This window comes from Carcharhinus amblyrhynchos, chromosome 10 (assembly GCF_965287045.1).
Source record: "Carcharhinus amblyrhynchos chromosome 10, sCarAmb.v2.hapA, whole genome shotgun sequence".
NCBI classification, from domain to species: domain Eukaryota; kingdom Metazoa; phylum Chordata; class Chondrichthyes; order Carcharhiniformes; family Carcharhinidae; genus Carcharhinus; species Carcharhinus amblyrhynchos.
The window spans coordinates 44,515,868-44,541,376 of NC_137333.1; the positions used below are offsets into that span (position 1 = coordinate 44,515,868).

The following is a 25,509-nucleotide window of genomic DNA, read 5'->3' on the forward strand; positions in this document are numbered from 1 at the left end:
CCTCTATTCTGTCAGTAATACTATAGCCAGTAGAGTGCAACCTGACCTCCTCTTGTGCCCCCTTTTATTACACAACTATCCTATCAATGAGCAAAATAATATGGGGGAGAAATTTGTTTGCGTACAGTTGCTTTTAGCAGTGCTACCCTGCCCCAGCGGTAGGCAAGATGGCAACTCCATGTTGGCGTTGGCAAACTACATTGATATTATTGAAGAATGCCATGCAGACTCTGTGGGTGGCATGGCATGTCTGAGCGGTAGACAGAGGGGAACCGGTGGATGTGGTGTTTTTAGATTTCCAAAAGGCATTTGATAAGGTGCCTCACAAAAGGTTGCTATAGAAGGTTAGGGTGCACAGAGTTGGGGGTAAGGTGTTAGCGTGGATAGAGGATTGGCTGTCTAATAGGAAGCAGACAGTTGGTATCAATGGGTGCTATTCTAGTTGGCAGTTGGTGACTAGTGGAATGCCGCAGGAATCGGTGCTAGGGCCTCAACTGTTTACCATTTATATAGATGATCTGGAGGAGGGGGCTGAGTGTAGTGTGATGAAATTTGCTGATGACACGAAGATGAGTGGAAAAGCAAATTGTGAGGAAAGTCTGCAGAGAGATCTGGATAGGCTGAGCGAGTGGGCAAGGATCTGGCAGATGGAGTATAATGTTAGCAAGTGTGAGGTTATCCACTTTGGCAGAAATAATAGTAGGAGGGATTATTATTTAAAAGGCAAAAAGCTACACATGCTACGGTGCAGAGGGACCTGGGGGTCCTTGTGCACGAGTCACAAAAACCCAGTCTGCAGGTGCAGCAGGTGATCAAGAAGGCGAATGGAATGTTGGCCTTTATAGTGAGGGGGATAGAATATAAAAGTAGGGAGGTCTTGCTGCAACCAGGGTACTGATGAGGCCGCGACTGGAGTACTGTGTGCAGTTTTGGTCACTGCACTTGCGGAAGGAGGGAGTGCAGAGGAGGTTCACTAGGCTGATACCGGAGATGAGGGGGTTGGCCTATGAAGAGAGACTGAATAGACTGGGTCTGTACTCATTGGAGTTTAGGAGGCTGAGGGGGGATCTTATAGAGACGTATAAGATAATGAAGGGGATAGATAGGGTAGAGGTAGAGAGAGTCTTCCCACTTAGAAAGGATAACAGGACTAGAGGGCACAGCCTCAAGATAAGGGGGGGGGAGCAGTTTAGATCAGAGTTGAGGAGGAACTTCTTCACTCAAAGGGTGGAGAATCTCTGGAATTCTCTGCCCGTTGAGGTAGTGGAGGCTACCTCGCTGAATATATTTAAGTCACGGGTAGATAGGTTTTTGATAGACAGGGGAATTAAGGGTTATGGGAAGAAAGCAGGAAAGTGGAACTGAGCCACTTCAGATCAGCCATGATCTTATTGAATGGCGGGGCAGGCTCGAAGGGCTAGATGGCCTACTCCTGCTCCTATTTCTTATGTTCTTATGATCCAATTAAACAACTTAAATCTGAGTGGTACCATTAGAATGTGCAAATTTTCTTCTTCCCCACAGGCACAAATTTTAACCTGATCAAGGCATGTGTAACCACTTACACGAGTTAAAATCTGGCTCTATCATCGTCTTCAGTTTTGTTAGTTAGTTACGTACAGTTGCCTATTCTATCTATACTAGCTTAATGTGCAGCAAGGTTGACATACAAGCGTTTCCTGATCTGAGTCCAATTCAATTTTCCATAATTATATTTGGAGATATCAGTTACTCTCTAGTCTTAACGCATGCTACAATATGACCATGTACGGTAAGCATTCTGCACCCTTTTAATCTCATGACAGAACTGTACAGGATGAGCGTTAATTGATATTGAAGCTTTTTCAGCACAGTTGCTACAAGAGTTTTGAGGTTAATCACATGGGGCAGGTTTTAGAATTGAAATGATTTCATAACATCCATTATCAGACTTCTGAAGGCCAGTGATTTTCTTCCTCAGCTTAGTCCGCTGAGCTCTGGGCACAGCCATCTTAAATATTCTGATTTCAAGGAAGTAAGGTGTATATTTGATATGGCCTCTGCCAAATCCCTGCCAGAAACATCAGTCTGGTTTCAAACTCAAACTCAGCAATCAACCCTACAGTGTGTTTGAGGCTTTTAAATTGTGAAATTTGGTCCATATTCCCATTGGTGCCAGCATAAGGGCAATCCCAAACTTCAAGCGTACCAACTGAAAACTTTCAGACCACCACACTGCAGCATGTGTGGTCACCCTGAGGAGGGGGGTGGTTAGTGTGCCAGCGCAGCATTGCCCTCTGCTCACTTGAAATGCATTGAATGGATGGCTCATGACATCAGAAGGCCTCAAATCTTGATGTGATGCACTATCTGCCATTATGAATTGTTAACATTCTCACTTAAAAACTCCTGCACAAGAGACCACCCTGCCCACTTACCCCTGTGAAAAGGACGCCCCCTCGCTTACACACCTCTATTAAAAGGGACCTTCCTCACTTACACACCCCTGTGCAAGAGAGCCCCCCTCATGTATACACCTCTGTGCATTGGACTCCCCTGTCATTTATACACGCCTGTGTAAGGGCCCTCCCTCACTTACACACTCTGGCAAAAGGGACGCCCCCCCCTCACTTACACACCCCTGCAAAAGAGACCTCTCTCACTTACATATCCCTGTATGTTGGAACCCCCCCTCACCTGCACACCCTTATGCGAGGGATCCTCCCACTTGCACACCCCTGTGCAAGAGACTCCCCCCCTCACTTACACACCCCTGTGAAAGCGACCTCCTCATTTACAGTCCTAAAAGGCCTCCTAACTCCTCTCTGTCAAGCATCATGCTCCTATAAAATCTAAAACACTTGCAAAACCTGTCCAATAATACAGAACATAAAGCTTTCACTAACACTACACGTGCAAATGGAAAGCAAGAAGCACCTCATCTGGCAGTTGGATGGCTGATCTATTAGATAATGTTAGTGGGGTGGGGAGGGGACTCTTGCACAGGGGTGTTTAAGTGAGAGGGGTCCCTTATGTAGGGTGTGTAAATGGGAAGGTCCCTTGCACAGGGCTGTGTAAGTGAGCAGGGGTCTCTTGTACAGGAGTGTGTAAGTAGGAGTCCCTTGTGTAGGGATATTTAAGTGAAAGGGTCCCTTGCACAGTGACCCCTTTGCTTACACATCCCTGTGCAATGCTCCCCCCCACTTACATATCCCTGTGCAAGGAACCCCCTCACTTAGACGCCCCTGTGCAAGGCATCCCTGTACCTACACACTGCTGTGCAAGGCTCCTCCCCACCTACACACGCCTGTGCAAGGCTCCTCCCCACCTACACACCCCTGTGCGAGGAACCCCCTCACTTAGACACCCCTGTGCAAGGCATCCCCGCACCTATACACCACTGTGCAAGGCATCCCCGCACCTACACACTCCTGTGCAAGGCATCCCCACACCTACACACCCCTGTGCAAGGCATCCCCGCACCTACACACCCCTGTGCAAGGCTCCTCCCCTCCCACATATCCCTGTGCCAAGGGACCCTCTCCCCTTCACTTAAACACACCTGTGCAAGGGAACCCCCTTACCCATATATCCCAGCACAAGGGACCCCCCTTCAATTACACACCCCTGTGCAAGAGACCCCCCACTTACACAGGCCTATGCAAGGGCCCCCCCCTTCATTTACACACCCCTGATCAAGGGACCCCCTTCACTTACACACCGTTCTTCATGGGCCCCCCCTTCACTTACACACCGTTCTTCATGGGCCCCCCCTTCACTTACACACCGTTCTTTATGGGCCCCCCCTTCACTTACACACCCCTGATCAAGGGATTCCCCCCCTTCACTTACACACCCTTCTTCATGGGATCTCCCATTTTATTTACGCACCCCTGTGCAAGAGACCCCACTAACACTAGCTAATAGGCCAGCCATCCAAGCTCCAGATAAGATGCTTCTTGCCTTCCATTTGCAGGTATAGGGTTAGTGAAAGGTTTATGTTCAGTGTTATTGGATAGGTTTTGCAAATGTTTTAGATTTGTAGGAGTGTGGTGTTTGACAGAGAGGAGTTGGGAGGCCTTTTAGGAAAAAGTCTTCAATAATGAGGGTTATGTTTGGAGACCCTATTGGTTTTCAGCATGTATCAGAAATGGGGCACAGACACCTGAGGAGAGGAAGTGTGCAGAAAGAGGAAGAAGGGAGGGGGCAACCAGGACCTTTCCCTCTGGATGAGCTGTGTGTGAGCGAAGGGATAAGGTGTCGAAAGTAAGAGGTTAATACTTACACAATATGCAGCTGTACTTAATGCTAGTTGGTAATGTACTGTTGGCCCATCACAGCGAGCAACTTTGAGAGGGCTCAGGAAATGCAAACATCCCTGTTCTCCATTCTCTGTGTTTTCCTCCTTTCTATTGTAAGCCATCTTGTGCTGAAGAGAGAGGGAAGACTATCAGTAAGTGTATAACACCTCCCTGCATAGCTGAGATACATGGAAGCAGGGAGAGGTGAGTGTGAAACTGGCATTATTGGCATGTTGTGAGGGTAAGATGGAGCATTCAAATGTTTAACTAAGGCCTGATTGCTGATGGGTGAGTGATGGGTTGTGCTGCATTGAACAGTTTGAAAGTTTGGTGGTGTAGCATCATATGGAGATCCCATTCCTTGATCTTTACTACAGGTGTAAGGTCACTGAACTGTGCAGTTCACTGTTGCCAGGTCTCAATGTTATATTTCAAGATCTAAGTCCCTGGCCATCTGCACCCATTCTCTTCTCATGGTGTGCTGTGAGGCTTTCTGTCCTTCTTGTGAAATCCTGCTTCTTTCATCCTTTCCATCCCCACCATTAATGCCTTTAGTGCCACTTCAGAAATCCTGGGAGACTCTTCCAGGCCGTGTAGCAAATCCTAGTCTTGGCTGCATGCTGAAAGTTTGTTATGTGAAGCCTCCTTCCCATACCACCCGTAACAGTGAACAATTCAACCAGGAATGAATAACAATTCCCTGTGTCCAGTGCTGCTGGGGTACAAACGATAGGAAGAAGTCAGATGACATATTTGTTCGTTTGTATATTCTCATATTGCTAGCTGCATATGTTTGATGTGTCCTCTGTCACTTCAGTAAGTAATTCCAGAAATATTGGTGGGTGAGTGGGCAGCCAGTAGATCAACTCCCAATGCATATCCCAGCTTAATGATACTGAAATGGAAAATCCAGGCCAGAACTTAAAGGAACCTATTCTCAGTTTGCAACAATACATTTTTGGAGTAGATCCCTTTTTGTTATACAAGAGAGATCTCTCTTTCTCACACTTAATAGAATAAGCATTTCCATTGTATGATTATCAAATTTGGCCTTTTGAAGTCTTGCTATTTATTTTTTTGGAGTGTAAATTGCAAGACTGGTCTCTCTCGTGCAGATGCCTTCTTATCCTATTGATTTGTTCTCTGTTTTAACCGTTACTGACACCGCACAAGTCAGCCCACTCATACAGACGTCCATACCATATTTTATACTTGAAGAAATAGAAGGGAATAACAAGCAGGCAAGAACCCTTTCATTAATTTTTAGATAAACAGTTCCCAATCAACAGCAGTTTCTAATCTACAATTAACAAAGATAATCATGTCCCGTTGTATTTCTTCTTTGAAAAGAAGTATATTACACATTAACATTAAATACTGCAGATGTTCGAAAACTGAAATAAAAACAGAAAATGCTAGAAATACTCAACAGATCAGGTAGCGTTGGTGGTGAGTGAAATAAAGTTGACTTTTCAGGTCAATGACCATCCATCAGAAGTGGAAACGCTTAGTGATGTATCAGCTTTAAAACAGGTGCAGAAGCAGGGAAAAGAAGGAACGAAGCAAAGATCAAAAGGGAAGGTCTGTGATAGGGTGGAAGACAGGAGAGATTAAATGGCAAAAGCAGATGCAACAAATAAACTAGAGGAGGTGCAAATGGCAATGGAAACAACTGTTGTGCAAAATCAAATTGGAGTAATTGTTGTGATCTGAAATTGTTGAACACAGTGTTGAGTCTGGAAGGCCCTAAAAAACTTCATCAAAAGATGAGGGGCTGGATTATCACCACATCAGGTGATTTGGTAACCCTTTAAAAATTGCAGCTGGATCCCAATTCCAGAATTCCAGACCTCATTCCTGAAGTTTCTGTTTTTTAACAGATCCTTAAAAGATGTGTGCTGGTTTGGGTCACAAGCACTTCAGATCTGGCTGGTTCTTTTGCAGGATTAGGCATGTCCTGATCCTCTGTAATTTTCACTGAGTTGAACCAATCTTTCAAAGAGTCATGTTTCATGGCACCTGAGAGATATTGTGAACCAACATCTGTGTGAAGGAATGTCAGCAAAGTTTAAGGCAATCAGGCAGTGTCAACATGGTTTTGTGAAAGGAAAATCATATCTAACTGATTTATTAGAGTTTGTTAAAGGAGTCACATGTTATGGATAAACTGTGGATATTCTGCACTTAGATTTCCAGAAGGTAGTTGATAAGATGCCACATCAAAGGCTACTGCAGTAAACAAAAGGTGTAAGGGGCAACATATTGGTATGGATAGAAGATTGGCAAACTAACAAGAAACGGAAGGTACCCAAAAGTGGGTCATTTTTTGGTTGGCAGTTTATAACTCGTGGTGTGCCACAAGGACCAGTGCTTCAACCTTTTACAATTTATGTAAATGAATTGGACTGCTGCCTCAAGCAGCAGGGACCCAGGTTCAATTCCCGGCTTGGGTGACTGTCTCTGTGGCGCCTGCATGTTCTCCCTATATCTGTATGGGTTTCCTTCAGGTGCCCCGGGTTTCTCCCACAGTCCAGAAGGCATGCAGGTTAGGTGCATTAGCCACGCTAAATTCTCCCTCAATGTACCCGAACAGCTGCCGGAGTGTGGCAAGTAGGGACTTTTCACAGTAGCTTCAATGCAGTGATTATGTAAGCCTGGGCATGGAGTGTGTAAGGACAAAGGAGGATGTGGGTGGGAACATGGGTGCAGTGAGCCAGGAGATTTCTCACCTTGTGCTAACTAACACAGGAATGAAAATCAAGGGCCAGACTTTTCCGGTCGTTACACCCTGCTGCCACTGCAAATAAGGACAGAGAATTCCGTGCTCAGCCAAATCTCCATTCACTGCAACAGCACCAGAGAATCTGGAAAATATTGCCCAAGATGGTTAAACAGATGCAAAAACCCTGGACAGAATTTAAGAGATTGGTTGTGGGGGTGGAAGATCTTAATGGAGAGGCTGTGAGTGTTGGTGGTGGGGAGCGGGGGTTGCAGAGAAGATCTTGGGGAGTCCATTGAGGGAAGCCACCCTTGAGTCCTCACCCACTTTCACAAAACTGAGGACAGATGGGAGGGTGAAGGGAAGGTCAGCCAATTTTTACGAGCCCTTAGAATCCCACTCACATCATCTACTTGAATGGTGAACCAAGCTAGAGGAATTGAGTGATCTCAGCCTGTTCTTATGCTCTCATTTCTTAAGCCATAAATATCTGTAGGAAAAGAAGTACTTATGCACTTTTAGGAAAAATGTCCAAATCGCACTCTCTCCTGAGTGACACATATTTGCTCAGTAACCACGTCATATCCCATTCAATAACTTCACTCTTGTAGGTAGCAGAATGCCATCCAGGAATGTCTAAAAATTCCACATCATTGATTCAGCAGTAATCACAGAAAACTCCTTATTGGTGTACATTATTTAATATATCTTCTCACGTGCATAATGTTAAACAAATTTGTTATAGGAATGTCATTATAGGTTTAATTTCAAGCCTACATTTCAGAAGGACTGTCTTGTTCTCAGCCGATGTCTATCATGAGCTCAGGAGTGCACAGCACATAATTTCCCAACCCTCTAAGTTAATGGAGGGAAAATTGTGCTCAGGGATGCCTCAATTTCCAAAAGATGCTGCGAATGGGTGAAATTCCTTGCTAAGAGTTCCAAATTGGAAAAATGACCCTTTATCAGCAGATAATATTGAAAGAGTGTTTCTCAACTTTAGCACAAGGAAAAATACATCCTTCAATTTCTCAGCAACAAGGTGCAGCTAAAAATAAAATCTACTAAAACGCAAGCTACTGAGCTTCTCACATGGCATGGATTTCCCCCTGCCACTGGTAAAATATCATATTTGGTCACTTAAGGGACACACTTAAACATCTTCCCTGCCACCCACAAAATTTCAGACATTGAGGCAGGGAGGTGGTGGCGAGGCCTGTCTGCTGGATTTTATGAACCTCCATTTTCAAACCTGCCAGCAGGGAAATGTAAAACCTGGCCCATCATTTTTCTCTGGAAGATTTATGTAGAGATTGGCATTTATTTTTCAGTTCCCTTGGAAGGCCTCAAAAGCCAATCCTACTTTGAAGAGATGCGGAGAGACTACATTAGAGAGCTAAGTAGAGCCATTAACTTGCAGGAGAAAGGTGCACAGAGCAACTCTCAACGTCTTTACCAGCTCACTAAACTCATGGATTCAATGCATGAAGTAGGTGTGATTGTTTAATGAGATATGTATTGAATAGATTCCGTTTTTACTAGCTTTGGTCAGTAATGATTATTATCTTGGTGTCACACCCAGACCGGAATTCTCCGGCCATTCATGCCCCATCACTGCTGCAAGTGAGAACGGAAAATTTGGTGCTCAGCCAAATCTCCATTCACTGCAGCAGGACCAGAGAATCCCAGCTGTGGATGAGGTCAGAGATTCTGGTCCATATGTTGAATCAATTCATCAATGAACTTCACCAACTGATCATAAACACAAGGTCCGTCTCTCTGTCAGTCAACATACAGCGTTGTTTCCAAAGGGAGAGTTGCTGGCTGCATCAGAAATATGAATGCATCTAAATTCTCTATGAATATATAAATGAGCTGTCTTTTTTTCTCGTCCAAAATTGATGACAATGGCCTCATTCACCCCAAGATTGGAAAATCCCACCTGAGATCAATGGATCTTTGCATGGCCTGTGTCCCGCCCACTACGATTACCATAGTGAGCAGGGTGGGAAAATTCAGCCCATTGAGTGCTTACTAGGCTATTGTTCCAAGAACAGCAGTCAACTTCTGGCACCTCAGCCATTGTTAATATGTGACTCTGCATTGTCAGCAGGCTGTTTAACCTCAGGAAAATCATAGAGAAGCCCTATGCAGTCCTAGCCTGAAGTCTATACACCCATCCTTTCAACAGGAATCATCACTGGATAGCAGTTAAGAATGTGGGAATCTGAAATAGTTTTCCATTCTCTCATTCAGTAGCACTGAGGCCATTGTAGCCCTCTTAGTACCAGGCTGATTGAGATCAACAGCTACCACACCAGTTGAGGATTGAATGAGGGACCTTTCTATTCTAATGTGGCTCAGCTACTTATTTGCTTTGTCATTTTGCATAGTAGAAAAAGAGTGTTACGTCAAACTAATTTTTCCTTTAAATATTCATCATAATTTCTCACATAATTTCTACCATGTAAGTTAAAGGGTAGAGTGGGCTAAATTGCCCCATCTTTTTATACGTTCTGTCCGTACACTCTTATATGGGTTTTACACCGCACACGGCGCACGCCCCCCCCCACCCCCCCCGCCTTAGTGTTTTGTTTTACTTGCATGATAAAACAAAGAAAGAACAAAGAACATCCCAGCATGGGAAACAGGCCCTCCGGCCCAACGAGCCCGCGCCGCCGCATCTTCCCACACCTACCCCGCCCTGTGTGTAGTGATGCAGTGATGATGTAGTGGCAGCCTGAAAGCTAGGCTTTTGTGGAGAAGCACTTCTTCCATGACAATAGTACCCTTCATTCTTTATTGAAAGAAATAAGATCAGAAATAACTGATGCTGGATGCCAGCTAGCAAAATGCTTAACACGTTCGTATGACATTTCCTTTGCTCATTACCATGGAGGGAGATTTAAAATAAAGGATTGATGTTTGCAGTTAAATTGTGGGATTGGCCTCAGAATATATTTAGTGTTTGGCATGACCATCACCGAATAATGTCTGGCCGTGATCTGTTTATGTCAATTGGTATGTGATAGAGAGCATTCGGAATATTGAAGCTTAACAGGTAAAGAAAGCACATTGGAATTGGTAACTCTAGTTTTTTCTTTCCAATAGCTTGTCAAGCAACTACATCAGTTCTGCTTGAATACCTTTGTTCAGTCCCAGGCACTGAGTGTGGAGTTTCCGGAGATGATGTCAGAGATTATAACAACACAGTTACCCAAGATCCTGGCTGGGCTGGTAAAGCCATTGCTCTTTCACAAGAAATGAGTAAATTTCTCTCTTTGTTGTGCCTGGCTGCATTGATTCACAGGCAGCGTTTTGTTTTGCATTAAGCAAGTTGATAGCTTTATTCTATTTTTGTGACCATGACAGTACCGCGAATGAAGATTGTTTTCAAATTTATTACAGAAGAATTAGCAATGCTGTTTGGCATACAGTTATAGTGGAAGTCCATTGCCATAGCTGCACTATATGTTTTATAAGCAATGAAATGTGAATTTAGTCTTGTTGTTTAATGTGTAACTTCCGGATGAAAATGATTTTGTATCTTTTGGTACTTCTGGCATTTTGTAACTTTCAAAGTTATGTAAAATTTCTGCATCTGTCATAATATTAAACAGAAATGCTTATGCTCTTCAGTTTGAAAGCTGCAGAACCCACAAAATTTCTTTATTCATCACGTGCCATAAATGATACCAGCCTTTTAATGTAGTTATTTAAGTGATTCTGGTGACCATCCTTTACAATGTCCAATCCGTAAACCTCTCCTATCCTTGATTTCCTTTTCTTCTGCCACAGTCATCAGTTTAATTGGATCAATTATACTGGGTGTGTTATATTGGGTATGTTGTATTGGGTGCATTGTACCGAGTCAGTTATATTGGGTGCATTGTATTGGGTCAGTTACATTGGGTGCATTGTATTGGGTCAGTTATATTGGGTGCGTTGTACTGGGTGAGTTGGATTGGCTTCATTGTATTCGGTGCATAGTTTTGGGTCAGTTATTATGGGTGCTGCTTCAAAGAGAAGGTAAACATTACAAAAATGACTGCTTCATGAGTTTTTTGTTTTTAATGTAACATATTCAGTATGTACATAATTTGGGAACTTGGAGGTTGCCCTGACATTTGAAAGTCTGCATTGACTATAAGAAACCTTTATCTGCCTTCAACAGTTACCCTCGATTTTTATTCAAGCAAGAGTGGGCAACATGCAGATTTGCACCGTTGATAAGGGCGATCAAGTAAACAGAGATTCTGACGTGCTTCAAGTCAGGGTGGCTACACCTAAATATCTACACATCAATAGCTACAAAAATAAGGCACTTGTATTGATTTCAGTTCCTGGATGGAATTTTATGGCCCTGTGGTGATGGAGGTGGGGCCAGAAATGCGCCGAGTCATTTAAAGGTCCATTGACTTTGATGTGACTGAATAGCCCCCCATCGAGTAAGGTCATAAAATTCTGCACATCATGTTTGTAAATCCCAAATTGGAGCTTTCAATGGGTCTTTGAGAACACAATGTGGTAGCCCTGTACTTTCCTAAATATCTTTCTTTCTTAAATCAGGCCAAGGAGGTTAAATTGGTTAATCCTAGTCCCATAAAAGACAACTGACTGCTAAAATGGCATGTTACATTTCCTTACAGTTTCTTTATAAGCTACTCTTCCCTGCTGTCTTTCTCAGATAATCACCATTAATGGTCTTAGACTGAGAACCAATAAGTAAGTGCAGCCATTTGAAACAAACCAAAAATCTGGATAACGTGGTGCTGCTGCAATCCTCATATTTCTAAAAATTTAACTGCACATTGTGATGTGGAAACCATGAAACCTGTGTAACTCCTAGTGAAAAAGATTCCCAATGTGATTTCAGGATGAAGGACTTGACTTTCCTGCATGCTATGACGTGTGTCCTGAGCTCCTTCTAGACATTGCTTGATGAGAGGTTTAAACTGACCTCAGTTGTGGTTGCAATACTATTATTGGAGATATAAGAAGCAAATGAGTGCTCAGTTGTATTTTGAGCGTACTGCAAAACAAGATGTGATATAAAAGGCCCATTACTTTTTGACTACCAAGAAAGTGACATTACAGAGAATGTAGTGGCAGGTTTCCCTCAGCAGAAATAGACACACTCTATCCCACAACATAGTGGTGATTTTCAGGAAGTAGGATCAAGGAACAAAAAGCACCACATGAATTTTCCCATGTTTTAGCAGGACCTTCTCCATGAGGAGCTTAATTACTGTTCAATTTAGATCCGCTTTCTTGACCAACTTTTCCACGTAGATATCGCAGAAAAGAAATGAATGGTTGCCAAGTTAATGAATAAGGCCTGGGAAATTGGATCTTAATTTCTCCCCATATCCTCTGTGACAGCCAAACATACAGGACAAAACAAATTGTGTCATTGATTCAATCTTCAAAAACAGTCAACTTAATGAGTACCACAGGGGAACATTCGGGGCATTTCAGGGGAAATGGTACTGTCTACATTCAAATACTGTTAAGTCGAGCATCCATTCCTCGGTTTACCTCTTTTCTGCCTTGTTCATTGTGAATCTTTCAATATAAGGTGGTCATAACTCAATGACTAGCCCTGAGACCTCGTAGTCAGCCACTTGCAATTCATAATAAATCCCCAGGTTATAGGATGGTGTTTTATATTAATGTTCCAAGGAAATATCAGGATGTAAGGAGCTCATTTTGAAATCACAGAAAGGGGTTCCTTCAGGCTAAGCTCTTTTTAAGATTCAGTTGACCTGATTAATTTTGTGAAACAACATTAAGATGAGCCACATTTACATGTCAGTCCAAGGTTCTCTTCTCTGATAGTTCTGGACTAAGTTGTCTCATTTTAGTTGGAAAGGTGATAGGGATGCTGCAGTTGATCTCTCCACTCCTAATCTAGTTAAAAGGTCTAAGATAGGGATTGTGATTTGGTAGTCCTTCCTTTGAAATGCCCTTACATGGAAATTGGACGAGTCCTGAATTGCTTTGACTGAATTGTCCTTCTCTCAAGTTCACACACTCAAAGTCAAGGCCCAAGAATAATTGTTTGAACAAAGTATCAGCAGACTAGAGGCTAACTAATGCCTATATTTGCAGTGACCCCACACTAGTAAGAAATAAACACGGAGGGCAATCAAGTGAAAATTGATAACAGAAGCACAAATTATAATGCTTACAATCCTTATTTGAATTAAAATCCATGTGCACCCATGATGACATCCACGCACTTCTGCAAAGGAATTGCACAATGTGAGTCTGTATTTAAAATGATAACATTCATTTTCAAGAGAAAAGTATTTTAAGATTACAAGATTTTGTGAAGAGAAGTACTGATGTTGTTCAGAATTTCTGAGTCTTGGTCCCTTGACGGTGGCACATAAATTGTAATACCTCCAAAAAGCTGTCACTGACAGAATTGGTTCAAACTTTATCGCTTCTTCAAATACCTTTTTGTTAGGATAGTTCTGTAATCCTATTTTGCAAAGATGTGACTGCAGACGTTTAGAGTTTCTTGACCAAGAAGTCCTTAGTAAACAAACAGAATTTGAAAATTTCCTATTTAAACTGACGTGAAGCTCAGTTTTTCAAAAAGTGGTATCTTGTCATCTAATTATGTCAAATTATCACACGTGTCCTTCATTAACTAATGTTTGTAATTGATTTGTCAGTACATTGGAATAGAGTGTTGCTCTTGCTTCTTATTTTGGCTTCTTAAATCAATATTCCTAGTATTCAAACAACACAGTCTAATTTGGTGTGTGATTTTTCATCAGTATATTAATATCTTGCTTATGAAACACATGAGCACAGCTTCAAGGGCCAGAGATGGGAGTTTGGCAAAGCTGTAGTCAGCTCTGCTTTTACATGAGTTTCTCCCTTGTCCATGCAAGGTATCTATAGCACTTACAGTTAACACAATTTTATTTTGGCAGAGCGAGAAATTTTATTCAAAGAAAGTCACATTTCACATACCATATATTGCCCTCTTCCACTATAGACTGATTTATTGAAAATCTGTTGGGAAATAAAGTGGGACTCTATCACTATTGACTTTATTTGGGAATGCTATCTGGATTTGAGATTCAGTGCAAATCTGCTCATTTATTGTCATATTTTATCATGTCCAAATGTTCAGAATCTTTGATGTGCGTACTATCTCATTTATTGAATTTCAATATTTTAAAATTTTTTCTCATTCTCAGGCTTTTGAATATATTGACGTTCTTTCAAACGTTTCTGAAATACTATTGCAATAACCTTTTTATGAGCTGTAGTCATCTGCTACAGCATGGCACATGGAATAGAGTTTCCTCACCCATCCTTATTTATTGAAGCTAAGCAGCATAATCGCATGTTGAATCTCATTTTGAAATTTTTCATGTGGTCAATGACAAAAAAAAGACAAAAATGTACGGGGTTTCGCTTACAAAATGGAGCAAACCCATTTTACTCAGGTGGCAACTAAGTTTCTTAAAAGTTTTCGCAATTGACTGGCATTCATCATGGTATCTGGAGAGTCAAATAATTTTGACTACTAAAATTTAACCATAAGTAATCTAAGCCTGGAGCTTATCATATGAAATCTCAGCATGTCAAATTCCTTTACTTTTTTCTCATTAGCATAGATTTATGCCTCTATTAAAACAGCAGTAAAAGGGATTTGAACAAGCTAAGCATTCATACGATAATAACATACAGCAGAATTTTAATTCCTTCACCATTTACTAGATGTTTTTGCACTTTGAAAGCCTTAATTTCAATTTAATTAATGCAATAGTTTTGTTTGTACGATATTTGCCTTTAAAGATGTCTGTCATGAAACTGGGCTCCCAGGTGAACTCATGTTCAAACCAACATTGTTAGTGAGCAGCTTTGAAGGTAAACTTGGATAACAAATGTTACAGCAGTACAGCTGAATAGAGTCTTTTGACTGTTTATATTTATCTGATGAAATACATTTGACTTTATAAAAAAGTAAGAAAATAAAAAGCCTTGAACTAAAGAAATGGAAACGTTAACGATTCCAACATGCCAATTTATGCTGCCTCTACTTTCCTTCGTGTACCGTGTTTTGTTCCTGGTCATGCTTTTAATTTTGAAAAAAATAAATTGAATAAAGAAAATTTTGGGATCATGCAGCTTTACGTTTAACACCTATTCTGAAGGCTCTGACAATTAATGTGGCTGGAAATGTAAGAATGTGGGAATAATTGATCTTTGTTATTCTTCCTTTAAAAATGAGGCAGAAAGGAAATATGTTTTGTGACCCATTGCTTAGACATTGATTGCTGTTAATTAATCTGATCCTGCAATTACTTTCCACAAAACAAAGACAATGGACACACATGACTGACCCCAGCAACACACCACATTTTGGAAAATGCACAATTCACCAAAATTAAAATCCCTGCACACACTGGGTGGAATTTTCCTGTCCCGCCCACAATGGGAATCACAGTGGACGGGACACGGACCATGCAAAGGCAGGGTTTTCCCGTCTTGGGCCAAGTGTGGCTGGAAAATCCCACCCACTGACTTTACAAGATCAGTGCAACAAAAACAGCCTTGCTCATGAAGTCTATCTTATTCCACGATAGCATAGTAGTTTAGTGACATCTTAAAATGTTTAATTGCAGAAAATGAATGGGAAATATCTTTAGGGATAAATATTCCCCAATCATAGTTCTAATTAGCTTCGCACATTGTGAAAGCAGTGAATCAACTAATCTGGGTTGGAACAAACAATACTGAATAAATTCCTGCAGCCAACCAGAAAGAGAAAAAGGATTTGTCATTCAATTATGTAACCAATTCTTCTTCAGTCCTGCCAGTTACGTCTTCAAAATCAATGAGCTTGACTTTGTGCAAGATGACAGACACTGTTCAAACCAAGTAGAGAAATTGTGGGAAAAGAAAAGGATATGCAAGGTCACAGAATATTTGTTCCCCTTGCAGCCCACAAATGAAATGTTAATGTGAACTCAATATCTTCTGATTTGGCAGGTGAATGCATTGTGTGATTACACAAGTTTAATGACAAAAATATCCAGTACTATCCATGAAATTTTGGTGTTTACACCAATATCTGTCAAATTTTAGGTTGAAATTTATTTCAAAAATGTTACTTATTTTACTTGACTCATTGAAAAAAAGCTTTAGTTTAGTTCCTTTATAATACCACACAGCATGTCTAACTAAATGAAATATTTACCATTACTACGCAGAATATAATGGTCCCAGCAGAGACAATGCTGCAAAATTTCCTTTGTACACTCGACATAGCAAATGATCAGTCATTCATTACACATTTTTACTCCATCTGCGGCACAATGGAAATCTTCAGCCAAGCTGGCAGAGCTCATTGATTCTCACACACTCTAAATGTTGACTTCTGTTGTTTAACAGCTATATCAAGGGTTCAAATTGACATGAACTTGAAGTGAGTATATTAAATCTCAGTGGATCTTCAGCAAATTTAACATTAATCAACACAAAGGCCAAGATATCTCACACTGATGATTGCTCAAAAGTATTTCATGTTGACTCTGTTCAAGATGTCTCAAAAGTAAATGGGGATTCTTTAAAGTCTGCATTTATCCCTACATCTATGAATATATTTGAAATAATTGCAATTTCAAAACTCTTTATTTTGTGTAGAGAACTTGTAAATAATTAATATATATAGCTTGGAAATGTGACTGCCTCAATTATCCAAAAGTGCTATGGGGCCAGTAACATGATTCTTGGATGCAATCATATTTATAAACAAGCCTTTGCTTGCAATGGTTGACATGGTGTAAATGCCTATATTGCTGCACCAAAAAATGGTGTATTTGAGACAAAAACAAAAGCATAAGCATTTCTGGGATTCTACAGGAAATAGGAATGTAGCTGATGTGGTTCCCATAGTTAGATAAATATCAGTGATTATTAGCATTTGTTTCAGTTCAATGATCCAGGCTACAATTAAAATTAAGTGTTCCTTTGCTCTGGAATTCTCTTTTGCATTATTTTTATGTTTTTGATCTAATCTTTGTAAATATTCAATTCATGTGCACCAATTTCATAACATTATTTGCAATAAAACAAATTGTCGTTCTTGTCATCTAGTGTATGTGTGTGTAAATATATATATATATTTATATATGTATATATTTAAAATATATATACACACATATATATGTTATATTTATATAATATATATAATTATATGTCTTTGTTATGATACTTTTCCAGTTTGGTGTTGCAGGTAATATAAAGTGCTGAAAATTGGACAGAGTTGACCCAATCAGATGCATAACTTTTGTACAATTTCTACCACAAGAGGAATACAAATTTTTAATGCACTTTTTTAAATTGACAGCTCAGTACTTGGCCCTCAAAAAGGAAACAAATGTGAATCCTAACTTTTTCATAAATTTATTTTTTTTAACTGAAAACCCTTTGGATAGGGAGAATAATCATTGAAAGTCTAACCGATGTATGGGGAAACTGTGTTAAAACTGTAGTTAGGTGAATTAGGGACAATATAATTTCAGATATTCATTCAACTCCATTATGCCACACTTGTTCTATGGTGTACGGAGTGCAGAACAGAATCAAATTCATTTCCGAGCACTGTTGCCTCACCTTAGTGAACACATGTAGAATAGTTTGATGAAGGGCATTTCAATCATTGAAGAAGTGCAGCTGATTGCATTATCAATATTTTCAAGTACACACATTTTCAAACCATGGTTAATATGAATTATAATTAAGTCTGGTCAATATTTCATCTGTGAGCTGAATTGTGACCAAATTTTCATTTGCATTATTCACCCAGCGGAACATTTGACTTCATTAGTGCTATTTTATTGTGTTCTGTAACTCAAATCCACATTGTTCTGGCACATTTTAAAAATCAGCAAATGGCTTTCATTAGTCATTGTTTTTTTTTCATCAGACATACATTGCAAGTAACGGTCACCTCCTAATCAATCAACAGCTTTCAGTAAGCTGCATGTGGCGGTATTCTATTTAATGGAAGCTTTGTCTTCATCAGTTGTATCTTGTGCTTTTGACTGATACTTTCTGGCATCCTTGAATTGTTTTAATTGTTGATTTTTGTACATACCTGTCAGTTTGTAGTTGTTTTGTATGGAGCAACAACATGGCTGCTTGCTAATATAAAGTTGACAGGTTCTAAAGATTAAAATCTTTGTTTAATGCTTGTCTGGCTCTAAAATGAAAACAGGTCAAAACGTAAAGTGTATTTTGTGAGTCTGTTTATTGTGTCATTCTCAATTTTCCCAAAGTCTGTATTTGAACAGCTATATTCTCACTTTCACTTCACATTCCTATAACAGTTCAGGGGGAAAGGCAAAATAATGTTGGTGTGTGTTGGAGAGAAGACCATACGCTTATTTTTCAGCACACCATGGAAAATGTTCAGAACAAAGAACAAAGAGAACAAAGTATAGCACAGGAACAGCCCTTTGGCCTTCAAAGCCTGTGCCGATCATGATGTCCTAACTAAACAAAAAACACCTTCTGCCCTTTCTCAGTCCATACCTCTCTATTTCCTCCCTATTCATGTACTATCCAGATGCCCTTAAATGTTGCTAATGTTGCCTGCTTCCACCAATTCCTCTGGCAATGTGTTCTGGGCACCCACCACTCCCTGTGTGAAATCTTCCTTTGCACATCTCCCTTAAACTTTCCCCCTCTCACCTTGAACCTGTGCCCCCTTATAATTAACGCTTGTATCCTGGGAAAAAGACAACTGACGATCCACCCTATCTGTGCCTCCCATAATTTTGTAGATCTCTATCAGGTCTCCCACAGCCTCCATCCTTCCAGCGCAAGCAATCATAGTTTATTCAACCTCCCCTCATAGTCAACACCCTTGAGATCTGGCGAACCTTCTTCGCACTCTCTCCAAAGCTTCCACATCCTTCTGATAGTGTAGTGTGGTGACCAGAATTGTGAGCAATATCCAAATGCAGCCTAACCAAGGTTTTACATAACTGCAACATGATTTTCCAAGTCTTGTACTCAATTTGCCAACTGTGGTACTCAATGGGCCTGATTTTACCAAAATCTGGGGGGGTCTGCTGCCAGGGGGCTGCCTCCCAGTGGGTCTGATTGTGGGGGAGGCTGCCTCCTTGGGGGGGCGGGGGGGGTGGTGTGGGCTGTCTCCCAGGACTCGTCTGATCAGGGGACATCTGCTGAGGGGGGCCTGCCTCCCAAGGGCATCCGATCGCGCGGTTCATCCTCGCCACCCCACCCACCCACACCCCCCCACCTCTCTCTGTTTTGTCTTTCACGCCCAGGTGTGCTGTTTCAGTTTTTTCCGAACTGCGCATGCGCACTTCAGAACTCCGATCGTTCCGGCAGTGCTAAGCCCTGCCCCACAGCACGAATCGGACTGAAACCGGCAAAATGCGTATGAGCGCGCTGGAACGGGGATTCCGGGCTTGGATCCCTTTTATGTCCTGATCCGGCACTTAGCCTCCGAATGGTAAAATCTGGCCCAATATATTGGAATTCAGTGGTTACATTTTAAATCTTGACGTCACATTACAAAATGCTGCAATTAAAATATTTTCAATAGAATTAAATTGGCACTTTGAATGCATGGGTAGCTCAGACACAATCCTACAGGTAACCCAGACAGATAATTCTGGTAATTTAGGATTCCCAGTTCTCCAAATTGACAACAATGGAATTAGAAGATCCTGCCATTGGCCAATGTTGGGCCCCCTCCTCCATTCCAAAGCATGCAGCAAGTTGTATGGGAAACACTGCCCAATATTGAGTTTAACAACTTCAGACAATGAATTCTGTCCTCCATTTTGATTACTCTGCCACACCACCCCCCTCCAAACCAAACCAATTATATGTCAGCAAAGGTAATTACTCCCAAAAGAGCTGCCTGCCTAAATTTTAAGTGCAAATTGAATTCCGTTATGTGGTGAATGCATTGGGACTAATGCATTTTTGGTAAGCTATTAAAGCCTTTCACCGGATCAGCAAGTCAAATTAGTTTTTAAACATGAACATTATTCACTTAAGTAAAAAATGCTAGAGCTGATAAAATTGGAGTACCTGAGTGAAATTTTGCCTAAAATCAAACAAATTCTTCTCAAAGAGGTTGGTATAGTTTCCTTAAACACTGAATGCTAACTCCAGAACAGTATGATCAGAGAAATGGCATGGAAGTGCAAATTTAATTGACTCATTGAAAACTAGCCTGAAGAGTCATTGCAATTGAACTGTCAATTGTATCTGGGGGAGTAGTGTCATCTTCAGTTTACAATAAACCTTTGTCAAACCTGTGTCTTGCATCTTTTTGTGTTGATGCTTTGTGCCCAATATCAGCAGACATTACTCTCAAATCTAAAGAAGTAAAGAATGTATACATACATCAAAATAAAAGCAAAATACTGCAGATGCTGGAAACCTGAAATGAAAAGAAAGTGATACTCAAGATCAGCAGCTCTGTGGAGAGTTTTGTGTCCACTCTGATTTTACTTTGGAACTGGAGAAAGTGGCAGAAAAAAACTTGCCATAAAACAATCAAAATGGAGGACAGAGTTCATGGTCTGAAATTGTTGAACTCAGTGTTGAGTCCAGAAGGCTGGTTTCCTGCAGTGAGAGGTGCATTCAATGGGAATCTCCATTGACAACAATGGAATTAGAAGATCCTGCCATTAGACAATGTTGGGCCCCCTCCTCCATTCCAAAGCATGCAGCAAGTTATATGGGAAACACTGCCCAATATTGAGTTTAACAACTTCAGATGATGAATTCTGTCCTCCATTTTGATTACTCCGCCACCGCTCCCCCAAGCCCCCATACCCCCGCCAAGTGCCATTTAGCATCTTGTTCTTGTGTATTTCCTTTCAGATAATGCTGATCCATTTTCTGCTGTTAACATGTTCTGCTGTTTGCTTTCAGACAGTGCTGACCTTTATTCTGTCATTAACACATACTCTGGACCAAAGCTTATTACTTCCTTTGTCTTGTTTTGCATAACATCTTTGTCATTTAATTTTTCTGCCCTCTTATCTATCTCTGACCTTCTGTTTTGCACTAGGTGCCCCTCCCCCTTTATCAACAGCATGAGGCTTATCACATTTCTACCTCTCTTGAGTTCATAGAATCCTAGAATCACTACAGTACAGAAAGAGACCATTCAGCCCAAGAAGTCTGCGCCAACCACAATCTCACCCAGGCCCTACTCTCATAACTCACATTTACCCCACTCAGCCTCCTGACACAAGAGTCAATTTGGCATGGTCAATCAAACTAACTGTACACATTTGGACTGTGACAGCAAACTGGAGGAAGCAGAGGAAACCCATGCAGACATGGGGAGAACGTGAAAACTCTACACAGTCAGTGACCTGAGGCTAGAATTGAACCCTGGCGCTGTGAGGCAGCAGTGCCAACCATTGTGCGACCGTGCCACCTGTAGTTGCAGAATTGCATTTTACTCAAAATATTGGGGGCGATTTTTCAGCCCCATTACGACCAGTGCAAATCCTGTTATGGCTGGAAACTGTCACCAGAGGACCATAATGGCAGTCGCGCCAGAATGAGTTCAGAATGCAATGTTCCTGTGTCGTCCCAGCAGACATAATCAAGTTCACACCCTTGATACACTTAAATGTAATTACATAGTCAAAATCAGCTTAACCCCGAAACTTCCAGGCATGTCATATGTTCCCACCAACAAGCATTACATAGCACCAATGGTAATCGCCACTGAAGTCCACAAACAGAGAGAGAGAGACAGAGCTTGGCACCCTGGCACTGCCAGCCTGACACTGTAAAGCTGCCTAATCTGCACCAGGCAGTGGTAAGAGGTGGTGCCTAAGTGGCAGGGTGGGGCCAAAGGGATGGGGTCATGATTGGGGGTGGGGTCATAACAGAGAGACAGGGAGATAAACTCTGCCATGGCAATTAGCTGGAAGAAGGTTATAAAAGTCAGCAATTGACTGGGGTGGGGAATAAGGGCCAGCGATTGGGAGTAATCAAAGCCAGTGATCGGCGGGGTGGGGAGGCACAGTCCGTGGAGGGGGGAGGGCAATGTCCGGGGTTACTCTGCAGTGCGAGGAGTCTGATGTCTGGGAGGGGTGTTCAGGGGGCTGGCTGGGGGGGAGCAGGGGAAGGGGGGGCAGTGTACATCCAGGGAAGTGGGGGATTGAGAGACATGCACAAGTGAACACAGTGCACTGGGAGATTGGAGTGCATGTGCAATAGCGAAACCTAGCAGTCAACAGCTGGCTTCCTGGCATGAATAGGCTGTGCCCACTCCCTGGAAAATCCTGTCCATTGTTCCTCTCCACAGATGCAGTCAGACCTGTTGACTTTTTCAAGCACTTTCTGTTATGTATTTGCATTTCTATGATGTCCACTGTATATAGTTGTCCCTCAGCCAATGAATTATTCCTGAAGTGTAGTCACATTGCTTGTTAGGCAAACACAATCATCAAATTGTACACAAGAAGCTAAAAGAAAAAACAATGAGAGTCAATAATTAATCTGGTTTGATACTGTTAGCTAGAACAGTGGGAAAATTTCCTGATTTGCTTTGGACAATTGTGAATGGATTTTATATACCCTGAACAGCCATGCAGAGTTTTGATTTAACAAGCTAGCTGCCAGCACAACACCTCTCTCAATGTGGCATCTCTCAGTACTGCATTATCTGAAGCAGGGCTTGGAGCTACAATCACTGTCCCAGTGATAAACTTACTACCAACTGAGCCAAGGTGATGTATTTTAGAATGCAAAGCTGGACGTTTAGGAGAGCCTTGGTGCTGGATGACTTTCCAACCTCATCTGCAACTGAAATTCTCCAATCCCACTGCTGAGCAACAGACTTTCCATTCCTGCTGGCAGTGACGGCAGGGTGTGAACAGCTGGAGAATTCCAGCCTTTATTCTACATAGGGCCATTAACTTTTCATTTGCCACAGTTACATAACCTGAAAAGAATATGTGCTTTATACCAAATCCTAATCTGCATGCCAAGAACTTCTTGTGCACTATAACAAAGAAGAAATATAATAATTTCTAAATTCTTTGTAAGTAATTACCCCAGGAATATGTATCCCACCATCACTGTTATGTGGCTGGTTATGTATCAAGTGATATTAGCATATTGTGCACTCCTTTAAGGGATTCTGTTCTATTGTAGTATGAAGTATTTGCCATACCAATGACACAATATCTTCATACAATTGAACATCACAGAACTAAAGAAATATTAGGGTTCTGTTTCTGAAATCGCAAACAATGAATAACTTCTACAGTGCAGGGGCTGGTAAGCCATCTTTGTAAACTGCTGCAGCTCATGTGATGTAGTTATGTTGCTACTACCACCTCCCCCCCACCCCCCCCACCCCAGTGCTGTTAGGGATGGAGTTCCAGGATTTTAACCCAGTGTCAGTGAAGGAACAGCAACATATTTCCAAGTCAGATTGATGTGTAGCTCAGGAGAGAATTTACAAGTGGGGGTGTTCCTATGTGTCTGCCCCTCTTCTTCTAGGTGGTAGAGGTCACAGGTTTGGAAAGTACTGTGGAAGGAGCGTTGGTGAGTTCCTGCAGTACATCTTGTAGATGGTACACACTAATGCCAATATGCATCTGGTGGAGGTAGTGGATGTTGCAGTTGCAAGCGGACTGCTTTATTCTGGATGTGTTGAGTTTTCTGAGTGTAATTAATGCCACACTTATCTTTGCAAATGGACAGTATTCCACCTCATTCTTGACATGTACCTTGGAAATGGCTTTATGAAGTAAGCAGATGAGTTCCTCTCTGCAGAATTCCAAGCTTCTGACACACTCTTACTGGCACAGTATTTATATAACCAATCCATTTCAATTTCGGCAATGAAAATGTCATTTAAAGGCAAGGCAGAATGCCTAGACTCTCTCCTGTTGGAAATTGTAATTGTATGGCACTTGTGTGGTAAGTGGTAAGTAACATTTGTTAGCCCAAGCCTAAATTTTGTCCAGGTCTTGCTTCATATGGACATAGACTGCTTCAGTATCTGAGGAGTCATGAATGTTGCTAAATGTTGTTTGCTGATGATTGCACATCACCACTTCTGATCTTATGAGGGAGGAAAGATCAATGATGAAGCAACTGAAAATGATTGAGCCTTCGACACTACTCAGAGGGGCTCTTGCAGCGATGTTCCGGGAGTGAGATGATTGACCTCAAACAACCGCAAACACCGTTCTTTGTGCTCAATATGACTCAAACTTAGGATGAGTTTTCCTCCCGATTGCCATTTACTTCAATTTTTCTAGGGACCTTGATGCCACACTTAGTCAAATGCCCATTTATGAGGTCTGCTGGAACTAAGGCTATAATGAGGTTAGCAACTGAGTAGCCTTGGTGCAATCCAAAGAGAGCAACAGGGGTCACTGCTATGTACATGTAGGTAGATATCAAGGTTTCTATGACAACTTCCATTTCTTTGTTGATTATTGAAAGAAAAGATTGAAGGGACAGTAATTGGCCCAGTTGGATTTGTCCCACATTTTTTTGGACAAGGGGCACCTGGGCAATTTTCCACATTGCTGGGTAAATGCTAATGTTGTAGATGCTCTGGGACAGCTTTGATAGGGGCACAGCTAGTTCTAGAATCAAAGCTTCACACTGTTTTTGGAATGTGGTCAAAGCCTTTGCATTATCCAGTGCCTTCAACCATAGCACATGGAGTGAATTGAATTGGTTGGAGATGGCATCTGTGATGTTGAACACCTCAGGAAGCTGAGATGGATCATCCGCTCAGCATTTCTGGCTAAGGATGGTTGCAAATATTTCACCCTTGGCCGATTGAAATCTAAGTGCTGCAGCCAGCAGGAAGATCTCAGTGTTTCCCATTGCCACTGGCTGCTGAGGTGGGATTCGATAACTTGAAAATTGAAAACAAATGCCCAACATAATTCATGCTGGGCCAAACACGCCTGCCATGAGAGGCTCCTGAATCAGTGATCAGCTGTTCAGCTGACTTTCAAATACACTTCTTGCTTTTCTTTCTGTCAGAATAACTGAAGGGTGATTAATTATGCTGGCTGCTTTGCCAAGGCAGCAAGAAGTGTAGATAAGGTCAATGGATGGGAGGCTGGTTTGCATGATGGATTGGGCTACTTTCAGGACCTTTGTAGTTCCTCGCAGCTTTGGGCAGAGCAGGAGCCATACCAAACTCTGATACAACCAGAAAGAATGCTTTCTATGGTGCACCTGTAAAAGTTGGTGAGCTGACAAGCCAAATTTCCTTAGTCTTCCGAGAAAGTAGGTGATCTTTCTTAACTTTATTGTTGGCATGGGGGGACCAGGACAGGTTGTTGGTGATCTGGACACTTAAAAACTTGAAGTTCTCAACCTTTTCTACTTCGTCCCCGTTGATGTAGACAGGGGCACATTCTCCTTTATGCTTCCTGAAGTCGATGATAATCCCTTTTGTTTTGTTGACATTAAGGGAGATTATTGTAG

The 25,509-nt window shown here is 41.7% G+C and overlaps 1 protein-coding gene across 1 annotated transcript in view; it reads left to right on the forward strand.

The window, feature by feature from the left end:
• LOC145348899 (progesterone receptor-like) overlaps positions 1-17,120 on the forward strand; it is a 280,573-nt gene extending 263,453 nt beyond the window's left edge. The window contains exons 10-11 of the mRNA XM_080196951.1: positions 8,331-8,488; positions 10,111-17,120. Coding sequence (XP_080053077.1) covers positions 8,331-8,488; positions 10,111-10,266 — 314 coding nt within the window. The 3' untranslated portion in view covers positions 10,267-17,120. The remainder of the gene's footprint in view (positions 1-8,330; positions 8,489-10,110) is intronic.
• The last annotated feature ends 8,389 nt before the right edge of the window (positions 17,121-25,509 follow it).